At 35.9% G+C, this 12,900-nt stretch overlaps 1 protein-coding gene across 5 annotated transcripts in view; it reads right to left on the bottom strand.

The window, feature by feature from the left end:
- Positions 1 to 1,749: 1,749 nt before the first annotated feature.
- The window catches only part of LOC124555155 (PDZ domain-containing protein GIPC3-like), a 285,830-nt gene continuing 274,679 nt past the window's right edge, over positions 1,750 to 12,900 (bottom strand). For 3 of the 5 annotated variants that reach the window (XM_047128976.1, XM_047128973.1, XM_047128977.1), the window contains exons 5-7: positions 10,179 to 10,288; positions 9,423 to 9,504; positions 1,750 to 3,561 (exon numbers count right to left, since the gene is read on the bottom strand). In XM_047128976.1, the coding sequence (XP_046984932.1) occupies positions 3,404 to 3,561; positions 9,423 to 9,504; positions 10,179 to 10,288 (350 nt within the window). In that variant the 3' untranslated portion in view covers positions 1,750 to 3,403. The remainder of the gene's footprint in view (positions 3,562 to 9,422; positions 9,505 to 10,178; positions 10,289 to 12,900) is intronic. The other 2 variants (XM_047128975.1, XM_047128974.1) reach the window with 2 other exon arrangements.

Raw genomic sequence — 12,900 nt, 5'->3', positions numbered from 1 at the left:
GCTATGCCTACAAAATAAACGATTATGAATAATAATGTTCAGTTCAGTGGTTTACTGTTTAACACTTACATTTAATGTCTATGATTAACATTTAATTTCTGTAATAAATGATTATTGTTATTGTTGATGATTAATTGTAACATGTGTACAGACTTTTACATTTCTATAAAAATCTTCCTCCAGTGAAGACTTTCTTAGTCATGTCAGAGGTTACAAAACCAAAATATTCATTCTGACAAATACTACATATTTCTATAACTTTATCAAATTTTTAAAACACCACTGACAAACTATGATAAATTATACTCACAATAGCATCATGTTATTGAAGATTACATAGGATTATTTTGTTAAAACTGAAATTTTCAAATTATGTAAGAAATATAAAATATCAACATTCTTCTGACTAAACAGAGAAAACCTATTAATCATTAAACAACATTCTTAATTTTTTAGATTCTGACTTTTCTATAAAGTGTCTGTAAATTTAGACCCTCAAAATACTGTCAAATGAATATAGATTATATATTGTTTAGTTTAACAGTTTGCAAAATAGATGCTGGTTTTCAAAAAGTAATAAAATATTTACAAAAATTTAGGTAACTTGAAACAGAGTCTATAAATATTGGTGAAATTTTATGAAAGACAGGGAAGCTGCAGAATGTTTTCACTTTGTTCCAAGAGAAGTATAATTTAAATTCACTGGAGGAATAGATGAAGGCAATTTAGAATAAGTAAATAAACCAAGGTGTACTGTACAGGATCATGTAGTATTTTTTACTTCAAATATTTCTAAACGTTTAAATTGTATTGTTTTAAATTTAAATTGTACTGCCTGCATTTGGATTCCCACCTGTGAAGGCAATAGATTTTGCGTAGCCATATTGGAACCGTCACTATATCTGTCCCTGAGATACTCACTGTCTCCACCAAACTATGTCACATAGAATCCAGAATCAAGTACCACTTACAAAAGCAACACCATTAATGAGAACTAATACATCACACTGAAAGCATGTTTACTGAGCACACAAAAAATATATATGGAAACAAATATCCTGCCTCAGCAGATCCTGTTTATACATCCACAGGATGTTCTAGCAAATTCCATGAACAAGTAAGTCCCACAGCCTTCCAGAGGAGATGGAACTGAACTGATGTCTTGCAGAGCACCAGCCACTATACACAACATTATGGCAGATAACATCCAGCATGTGGCAGCATGATTCCTTTCTGTGCTATTGTTACCCTCCTGGGATCTTTATAGAAATTTCTTTCAGTCTTAGATTATAATCACACTTTATAATACTTTATGAGAAAAGATAACTTAAAGGCAGTTGAAAATCACAGTAAGACATGATCATTGTCCAGCACTTACCTTACTATCAGTACTTTAATGATTCTCGTTTCAGGCAGAAAAGGTGACTCTTTGAGGAAATTTGGAAAGGGTCTTAGGGGGATACAGGTCACTCGGACCCTAGGTTGAGGTCATCCCTTATTCTCATAAAATCTTTTTTGTACTGCTATCAAATCAGTCACAACAAGTTCTCATTGCCTCTGTCGTCCACAGAAAATTATAATCATGTGTCAGACACTTAAATAATTGAATATGTCTGCTTTCAGAATTTAATTTTGATCTACTGTTTCATGTCACTTTGTTTAAATGAAGATTATTAAAACTGTACATAGATTTTTTTAATTAAAGTAATTTATTTAATGTTAAAATGTAGACTGTACAGCAAAACAACATTTATCCACAGTATCTTCTGCTCTATTTTATTTTATTTTTTCTTACAAGAAAGCACACAGTTATGTTTCACATTTGAATGTATTCATGTGGTATATTTTATGTACATGTGTGCATTACATTAAAGAATAAATACCATGTGAAAAATTCAAGGCATTGAATTAATGTACAGTACAACCAACAATATTACAAATATTGAAAGAAAATACATTACACACCTTCAGAAAGATACTTTCATATCAAAATAAAATTTAATAGAAAGTTGTGCAGTGTAAAATTTATTTCTTAGACCTGCAGTAGCATACTTTACATGATGAGCATATATGACTGCACTGAATGAGAGTAAAATGAACACGGCATAGGAATCAGTTTTTATACAATCAGCTGGCAAAGATAGTTGTAATAAAAGAGGAAACCACTGGTTTTGTCTGCACTGATAAAACAGCAGAAATGCTATTACCACAGTTGCTTTGTTATTTTGATTTCTGCTTTCCATTTGCTACTTTTGACTTCATTGATGGAAATTTTTTGTTCAGTCATCTGCAAAATGTAATACATATGCTAAGTTTGATGACAATGTCCCAGTCTTATAGAAAGTGAGATTATAAAAAGATACACAAAATGTATTTGAGATGCTAACACTGAAACTTTACCCTACCATTTATTTTTTCCAGTTTTCATTAAATCTATAGATCTCTTTGTTTTGCCACCATTTAAGTCATGTTGCTGTATACAATTGTTAAATTTCATTTCTCATACTTTTTTTAACTAATTTGAGCTTTCCAGTTATTGGTTTACATGAGACTGAATTACTCTTCTATTTCTGTATGCCTCCAGAGCTATATGCATTTGTAACATTTCTTAAGAAATTTTTTCAAGTATTATTATAAATCAAACCTTAAAGTAGTGATTGTTTCAGAGTGGTTAGTGGCACAAGAAACTAATTTTGGGGCCAAATATACAACTGCTATTCTCTTCAGTATTCCTGATAATTTCTTCCAATACACAACTTCTCTCTCTCTCTCTCTCTCTCTCTCTCTCTCCCCCTCAAACACACACACACACACACACACACACACACACACACACACACACACACACACACACACACCAACAACAACAACAACACACTCTACTGAATGAATGATGTTCATTAAGATTTAAATTTTTCATGTGTATTTTATAAACAATTCTTGGTGACAAGACTACAGTTTTCCTCAATAAGACCTGTCAAATGTAAATTGTGGGATCATCATGTGTGGGAATAAATAACATTGAGTTTCTTATGCTCCATGAATGCCATATAAATAAAGTTCATCACACTGGAAATAACTAAAATATACTTCTGTATAAAACAGGGCATGTAGCAAGTAGATTCAAGGTAACAGAAAATATCAACAAAGGAGACCGTAATTCTGATTCAGTGTAAATAATATGCCACATCTCAAGCCAACTGTTAAAAATAGAATAACATTTTACATGTTTATGCTTTTCAGCTGCTCTTTTCAAATTGACCATTACAATGGAACCCGTTGTGGGCTTACAAGAAATAAGTGCTGTAGGTGACTATGATACTGCTCAGTAATCCTTCATATTTTACAAATTTTAAATTTAAAACTTACATTATTACATACATAAAGAGTTAGTTTTTACTGTTCAGTTCAGACGACCAGAACGTGCATCAGTAATTGCGCCCCAAAGCTCGATGATAAAATCATCAGAAAACCCAAATTCTTCAAGTTCTGAGTTGTCAACTGCTTCAGCAAAATCCATACTGTTGGCTTTTCCTTGAGCTTGTTCCCATATCAGAGTAGCTGAAAATTTAAAGTAATTTCAGTAGTTGTAATAGCAAAGCAAAAATTATTTTATTAAATTCTATCAGATTATTTGTGTTTCACATGTATATTTCATATGGGGCTAAGTCAGCGAGGTCATGAAGTGTCTCAACTGGCTGCACATGCTTTGGCACATATAATAACACATGACATATCTCAATTTTACAAAGTAAACATTGTCATTTCTATATATAGAGACATATCATCAGAAGAGATGCTTTTAATTTCAGTGGTCTTTTATCAGTGGTGTTATATATGAAATCATTTATCCATATGATAAAACACTAAGTTAACATCATAAAGGAGACCTGTCAGGTATGTGGAATGAGTCAAGTTATACATCAATAGGCAAAAGCAGCACTGCAGGCTACTCCTGTAAAGTAACTAACAATAGTACTAATCTACTCTTGAGTGCTTACATGTATATTAGGAGAAAAATAAATGCTTTGAAAAAAAAATCCACTACTGCTCCTCTTGTACTACTTAGTTGCTACTTCTATGTAATACTTCAAACAAATCATATACATGATTTTACACAGACCAAATCACCTGTTTGTATACTGCCAAAGTCAGGATCAATTTAATACAAGATACATTGGAACTTGCACCCCTGAGTGAAAATACTCAGATAAATTGTACAAGGAATTGCTAATGAGGTATTTACTTTGTTGCTGATTATCTGGGGATTTTCAGTTTACCACCAGATGTCTACCAACAATTTGTTATAGAGTTTTGCACTAAAGTATAAAGCTCTCTTCTGAACAGTAGGTAGGGTATGCATAGTGCATAACAATCACCCATTTCCAAAATCTGTTAAATCCACTTTTCTCCAGTATTAACTTTTCTGTATGCCAAAAGAGCAAGGTGCATGCTGCACAGTTTAGAACATTATCCAAGTTCCAGTAGCTGCTATTTCTGTTATAAAAGTAACTCCAACGTTTGCACTTTGAGTCTCTGTTATATCTATGATGGCACAGTTCCAGTAGACGTTAAATTTGGACAACAATACAGGACCTAAATCAGTTCTATTCAGTGCATATTTAATGCTCTGAAAAAGACACATTTCCAAAACCCATTATTTCAGTGCACTTGTAAAATCGTATTTAGAATACATTTTAAACATTATGTTAATTTCTCTTGTGAGGTAAATGCAACTTTAGTTTTTTTAGTTTTCTGTATTTTACATTTTTTTATACTGGTATACCTGTAAAGTTGGATTTTGGCACAAATACACATTATTGAGTAACAGCTGGTTGGAGGGATTGAAAAGGTAGTATACTCAAAAAGCACTATCTTGAACCTCAGTTATCATTATGGCCCTATTGTAAACTTTGGGACTATCTACAAACTTGGATTAGATGCACTTGTTGCTGACTGAAGACATCTCCTAAAGGTGCCATGAAACCTCCCTCTCCATGACACTTTTGGTTCAAGTCTTCAAATATGGTATTAATTAAAAAGAAAGGTCACAGCACTCTTACTATTCGAGGGGAATAAAGCTGCAAGTCTGAGATAGGTTGAGGTAAAAATATCTGCAAGAAGGTTAAATACTGGATGGAAGTAAAACCAGCAGAGATACGTAAAGGTGTCATGGTAAAACCATAAAAATCAAACTTGCAACAGTCCATTTACAGAACCACTATGGACCCATTTTGGATGGGCATTAGTGAACTTTTACTCCACAAGAACGTTTTCAAACACAGTCTGGAGCTGAACTGGCTGAAGATTCTGATGTTAAAGAGCTACCTGATGAGGTTGAACAGCAGATCAGTATTTGATGTAAAAAGCAATGATATCATAATTATGTGCTACTTTAATATAGAGATGACAGCAATTGTTCAAAAAAATTAATTAATAGGTATGTATTATGTTATTCTTTCTAGTGGACACGAATAATTTTGTTACAGGAATAAACACTGTGAAATGTCTATGTTATTTTTCATTTGTACCCATCATTTTTAAACCAAAACATTTCCAGAAAGTGTTGCATCCAGATTGCAGTGCCAAAAGTAGTTATGTTCAAAGCAAAATACCTGTTTTAAATAAAAATAATGTGGCGTGATTTATGGAAGTATAAATATAAATCCAAAATATGAAAGAAAATGTTAATAAATAAACAATAACAATATAACCAAATACCAACTGAGTGACAGGTTTTTTCTCATTTCTACATCTAAATCTACATCTATACTCTGCAAACCATTGTGGGGTGCATGGCAGAGGGTACATCCCATTGTACAGTTATTGGGGTCTCTTTCTGCTCCAGTCACATATGGAGTGCATAAAGAATGATTGATTGAATGCTTGCTTCTGTGTATGCAATAATTATTCTAATCTTATCCTCATGATCCCTGAGTGAGCACTATGTAGGGGGTTGTAGTATACCCCTAGAGCAATCATTTAAAGCTGGCATTTGAAACTTGTTAATAGACTTTCTCGGGATAATTTATGTCTATCTTCAAGAGTCTGCCATTTCAGTTCCTTCAGTATCTCTGTGAAACTCTCCCTTGGATTAAACAAACCTGTGACAATTTGTGCTGCCCTTCTCTGCATACATTCAACATCCCCTGTTAGTCCTATCTGGTACAGGCCCCACATACTTGAGCAATATTCTAGGACAGATCACATGAGTGATTTGTAAGCAATCTCTTTAGTAGACTGATCAACTTCCCCAGTGTTCTACCAATAAACCAAAGTCTACCATCTGCTTTACTCATGACTGAGCCTATGTCTTCATTCCATTTCATATCCCTACAAAGTGTTACACCCAGTTATTTGTATGAGTTGATGGATTCCAACAGTGACTCATTGATATTATAGTTAAAGGATACTATGTTTTTTCGTTTTGTGAAGTGCAAAATTTTACATCTCTGAACGTTTAAGGCAAGTTGCCAATCTCAGAACCATGTTTAAATCTTATCAAGATCTGATTGACTATTTATGCAGCTTCTCTCAGATAGTACTTCATTACAGATAACTGCATCATCTGTGAAAAAACCTGATTTTACTATTAATATTGTTTGCAGTGCCATAAATATATAACATGAACAGCAAGGGTCCCAACACACTTCCCTCGGGCACACCTGAAGTTATTTCTACATCCAACAATGACTCTCCATCCAAGATAACATGCTGTGTCCTCCCTACCAAAAAGTCCTCAATCCAGTCACAAATTTCATTTGATACCCCATATGATCATACTTTCAACCACAAGCGAAGGTGTGGTACTGAGTCAAATGCTTTTCGGAAATCAAGAAACACTGAATCCACCTGATTGCCTTGATCCAAGGGATTCAGTATGTCATGTGAGAAAAGTGCAAGTTGGATTTCACATAATTGATGTTTTTGAAAACCATACTGGTTGGCATTGAGGAGGTCATTTTGTTCAAGATACCTCATTATGTTTGAGCTCAGAAGATGTTCTAAGAATCTACAAAAAATCAATGTCAAGGATATGGGATGTTAGTTTTGTGGATCACTTCTACTACCCTTCTTGTAGATGGGTATGACCTGTGTCTTTATCCAAGAACTGGGCACGGTTTTTTGTTCGACGGATCTGTGATAGATTATAGTGAGAAGAGGGGCTAATTCAGCCACAAATTCAGTGTAGAATATGACAGGGATTCCATTGTGGCCTGGAGCTTCGTTCAGTTTTAATGATTTCAGCTGTTTCTCAACACCACTGATACTCATACTATTTCATTCTACTTTTCAGTGATATGAGGATTCAATTGGGGCAATTGTCCTGGGTTTTCTACAGTAAAGAAACATTTGAAAACAGTGTTAAGCATTTCAGCTTTTGCTTTGTTACCCTGAATTTCAGTTCCTGTCACATTCACTAGGAACTGGACACTAACTTTGGTGTCACTAACAGCTTTTACATATGACCAGAATCTACTGGGTACATATTCTGAAAAAATTTGTTTCATGGAGATAACAGACTTTGGAAATGGTTAACTCATATTGAGATTAGTTTTACTTCTGCTATGGTGCAGGTAAACTGCTCAATTCATCTTAAATTCATTCCTGTTATTAACCACAAATATCATTAGGGAGTATACGTATTGGCCCATAAGAGTAAGAGTTCTTTGGTCCCTGAAGAAGCTTCTGCAAGATGTTCAGTTGTCAACTTTGTGCAGGCTTCTATGGAATAAATACTTTTGGGACCTTTGTTATGTTGCCTCAGAAGATTTTGCCACAGAACAGTAGTGAGTGGGAATATACAAAATATGGTGGCAATGTCAAGTGACAAAATTCTTCTTCAAGGAATTGATTCATTACCACTACTGAGAAACCCTGTATTTTTTAAAACTCTTTAAGAGCTTGTGTTACATTTGTATCATTTTGGTACCTCAGTATCACAGCTATTTTTCATATATTTTATGATAATGTGAAATGTTCCTTAAAAGTATGCTGCTCCTTGCATCATACAAACAGATAATTACATAGCTCTCTTCTTTCACATGGTCTCTAAAAAGTGTGATGGTAGTTTCAAAGATACTACATGAAAGGAGGGTTTATACTATCCTTAAAAAGACTTTCTGTTACAATCCCATTTTTCAGTGATTTCTTTTCTAGTGGGCCCATAGCATGCATGAGGTCAAAGAACGACATATTTTTGGTATGGGTTTCTGCTACACTATTAATATATTTACTCATAGTGATTACAAAGTTACACAACAAACTCATTTTGACATTTTTGTCATTGTCAAACATACCTGTGCAGATGATATAGTAGGTATAATATTGTTCCTTACATCTACTTAAATTCCTATGTTTACATATGACATGTTATGCTTATATCTTAGCTGGTGTGATTCAGTCCATGTTGCATCTTGGAGCATATCAGTTGTCTTTATGTTATGTTATGATCACATTATTTCCATGTACTTTCATTTGTGTGATCTCAGTAAAATTATTTTTTACCACTTTCTGACAATTCTGACTCCATCAATGTTGTTTGTTTACATCAGAATTTATTTTTTATGGAAAGCCACTGATTATGTGTAATTTTTAGAGATAGTATTTTATTATTTATGTTAAACCACAAAATACTATCTCTAAAAATTAAATGTAATCACAGACTTTCTGGGAAGTGTAATTTCCATTGTAAACATATAGCATCGCTGGAGCCAGAGCTGTCAAAAATAATTTTACTGAGATCACACACATAAAAACAGATAGAAATGATTATAACATAACAGAAAGACAACTGATACTCTCCAAGATGCAATATGGACCATGTCATACCAGGTAAGATGTAAGCATACTGAGACAAATGTAAAGATAGAAACTAACATAGCTGTAAGGAATAATATTATACTTATTATACCATCTGCACAGATATGCTTGATAATGACAAAAATGCCAAAATGAGTTTGTCATGTAGCTTTGTGATCAGTATGAGTAAATAAATAAATAGCGCAGCAGAAACCTTTATCAAAAATAAAACTCTATTTTTCTTACTATTATTTTAATGAACTCTTCTGCAGAGCAATAATTCTGTTCTGGAATATAGTATCAGGCTTTTCCCACTCCATAACTTATGCCAAAAACATGGTTTGAGCGGCCCATAGAACAATAATATTATGTCCAAGTACTTGACTAAGAGTATTTTATATAGGCTTGTTTCTCCCAGAATTGTACCTGACAGCAAGCTGCTGAAAACTATGATTAATGGCAAGTTAATTTTCTGTGAGCCACCAAACAGCATTATTAATGAATACAAAAGCATTTTCCTACAAATTCAAATAGTTTTAATTTAATTTAATTCACAATGCATGTAAAATTATTTAACAAATTTCTCTCTGGAATAGTAAATAGATTAAAAACATTCTTACCAAGTTCAGCATCATTTATGCCCATAAATGAATCAAGTAGACTGTTGATTTTGTCAATAGCTACTTTAGCTACATCATCAAGCTGAAAAATGTAACAAAACATGTTAAGACGATTTTATCCATCATAGTAGAAGTTGATCACATTGTCTGTGGATTAAATTACTCATACAAATACAGCAACTAGCCTTTCATTTGAATTACTTGGTTTGAGGTGTGTGATGAAATTTTAAATGTTGCAGCTGTCTGTCTTTTATTCTGCAGTCAGTAGCAGCATGCATCAATAGGCTTTCTATGTACATAACTATGTATACCAAAGTGTACAAAAGAGCATATAATATGCACACAAGAATCAAACCAGGAACTAATGATTACAGACTGAAACAAAGCTGCAACAATCAAAATGCAGTCAACAAACTGACAACAAAAATGTAGCTGTATTAAGAGAAGTACTAAGAGACTGAATAAAAGCCTGAAATCCATCTTATCATGAAAATGTTATTAGAATTAGCTGACTGTTTAATTTCTTAAAATGAACATGTTTAAAAATAAAACATTGATTCATAAAACTTATAAAGATATATTCTGACAAAATCTTTCCGGTAATTTTATATGTTAAATGTGTACATTTCAGAATGTACCTGCATGCCTTTGGAAACTGCACTTACCTGATCATCTACAGTATGCTTCTAAACTGTCGGTATACTCATTTAGAGTTAATGGTTACCATTTTCAACTCTTGAATTTTTATTTACTCACCTCTGGCTGAATCTGGGCTGGTCCATTAGCACTGAACCTTATTGTTTCTTTCCCAGAGCCAAATGCAGGTTTCTTGTTCTTCCGACGATCAGCATGTGGTCCGACATGAGCTGTAACAAAACAGGGAATTCCTTATTGAAACTAACATTTTTTGTTGTGACTCGTCGATCTTTCAAAGTGCCGCTGTGCAGTTACGCGCGTCCTCTACATGCGACGCTGTCTGCCAGCCATGCAGCAGCAGCGCCACTTAAGCGGCCAGCCAGCCAGTGGCCGCTAGACTTGGACTCAGTTATGATTTGACTGTTAAAGTGTACACATGTCTTACTCTGTCTACTTGATCTGTGACTTTCATGTATTGTATCGCCCTTGAAATATATTTGTCAAAACTTGAAGTTATAACAATTGGCGATGAGGTAGTGAATTTTCCTTTTTCATCGTTGACCCACATGTTTCCATGGCTACTTTAGAGCAACTATTGCGAGGTCTCATAGAACAGCAAACGCTTCTCACAAATGCAATTCGTGATTTCATCGCGACGTCCAATGCGGGGTGTCTCTCGTCGTCTCTCCCTCCTCTTCCTCCTTACGACGAGGTGGCAGAAGACTGTTCTGATTACGAAAAACCTCTTCGAGAGCACTTCTTGGCATTTCATGTCGCGGACGACCAAACATGTAAGTCTCTGTTCCTTTCATGGATTTCACCTCAAATGTATCGGTTGTTGTCACAATTGGCTCCTTTGAAAGATCCTGCGTCTTTGTCCTTTGCTGAAATGTGCTCACTTCTGTCCGTCTATTTTCAAAAGCATACGCATGTTGTAGCCTCTCGTGTTGCCTTTTATCGTTGTCAAAAACAACCGAATCAATCCTATCGCGCTTGCGCTGCTGAACTTCATGGCCTCAGTCGAAAGTGTCAATTTGTTACTGAAGTTCACAAAGAATCCTACGCTTATTCCATGGTACGGGATGCTATTATCCAGTCAGTGCCCGACAAAGAAGTTAGGCAACATGCCCTTCAGTTGGCAAATCCGGCTCTAGATGAAGTCCTATCCATCGGTCAGTGTTTTGAAATTTCTCGCACCGCTGGAGCGCAAATACAGGCATGGGGTGACATCGGGGAAGTACAACCTCTGTGCGCTGTTGATGAAGCATGTGGAGTGTCACCGCCCCTCGACAGGGCCGCAGTATGCTCCCAAGCGCAGCCTCGGCCTAACCATAAACAAACCTCTAAGAAACTGCACCAAACCCCACGGCAACTTCCTTCATGTCCGCAGTGTTTTACGAAACATTCATGAGAGGATTGTCCACAACATTGGGCCGTGTGTCACAAATGCAAAAAAAAAAGGGTCATGTGCCATCCGTTTGCAAATCCAACCGCATACATGATGTTCATGAACATGATGCTGATTCTGATTCTGTGTTGTCTGTCAATTGTACTTCTTCCCTTTCAGGGAAGTTATTCCTCACTGTCCAAATACTTGGTCAAGATGTTCACATGCAGGTGGGTACTGGTTCTGCTGCCACTATCATCAATTCTCAGACGTATCTTCAGTTGGGTTCTCCAATCCTGTCACCTGTCGCTAGGCAATTACGGACTTACAATAAACAGAAGATTTCTCTCTTGGGACAATTTGACGATGAGGTATCTTACAAATCTGTCGTTCGCACTGTTCCCATATTTGTGGTCGACCATAGTAACATGGAGAATCTTTTTGGTTTCAATGCCTTTCACGTTTTTGGATTCTCCATAGATGACTCTGTCAATATCGTCTCTGATGCTATTCCTTATGCTCAATTGGATTCCTTGTCGACGGCATTTTCGTCCCTTTTTTCTCCTGTGTTAGGCCGTGCAAACGACTTTGAAGCTCATATCACGCTCAAACCCACTGCTCGGCCTAAGTTTTTTTGGGCTCGGCTCATTCCTGTGGCCCTTCGTGATCAGGTCAAACGGGAGGTGGATCGTCTCAATGCTTCAGGGGTCTTGCTTCCTGTCACTTCCAGTGAGTGGTCCTCTCCTGTCGTCGTTGCTAAGCCAAATGGTGACATTCATCTCTGCGGCGATTTCAAAGCCACTGTTTCAAAGCCACTTACCCTATGCCTCGACCTGAAGAATTGTTCACTAAACTTGCTGGAGGCCAGTATTTTTCTAAACTTGACCTGTCAGAAGCTTATCATCAACTTCCTCTCGACACTGCTTCCCAGCAGTTTCTGGTCCTAAACACGCCTTTCAGCCTCTATCAATACCTACGATTGCCATTTGGGTTTGCCAGTGCCCCTGCTCTCTTTCAGCGATTCTTGGAACAATTATTGCTCACTGTCCCTGGGTGTATAAATTACATGGACGACATTGTTGTCACTGGCTCCACCACTGACGAACATCTTCAAAATCTCTGCACACTTTTTCATGTCTTACAGACTGCCGGTCTTAAGTGTAATCTTCAGAAATCAAAATTTTTTCAGGCATCTATCATGTACTTGGGGTTTCAACTCTCTCGGGATGGTATTCGTCCACTTCAGCAAACTGTCGCTGTGATCGATGCCCTTCCTCGCGCTACATCTGTTAAGGAACTGCAGGCCTTCTTGGGGAATATAGCATACTATCACAAGTTTTTACCGTCTGCTGCTTCGGTGGCTCAGGCGTTGCATCGCCTGTTGCATAAAAACGTGCCTTTTCACTGGTCCATGTCATGCGATGCAGCTTTCCAGAAACTGAAGACTATACTGAA

Source organism: Schistocerca americana, chromosome X (genome assembly GCF_021461395.2).
Source record: "Schistocerca americana isolate TAMUIC-IGC-003095 chromosome X, iqSchAmer2.1, whole genome shotgun sequence".
Lineage (NCBI taxonomy): Eukaryota > Metazoa > Arthropoda > Insecta > Orthoptera > Acrididae > Schistocerca > Schistocerca americana.
Note: the sequence above shows the minus strand (reverse complement) of the source record. Positions and strands in the feature narration are given on the sequence as shown.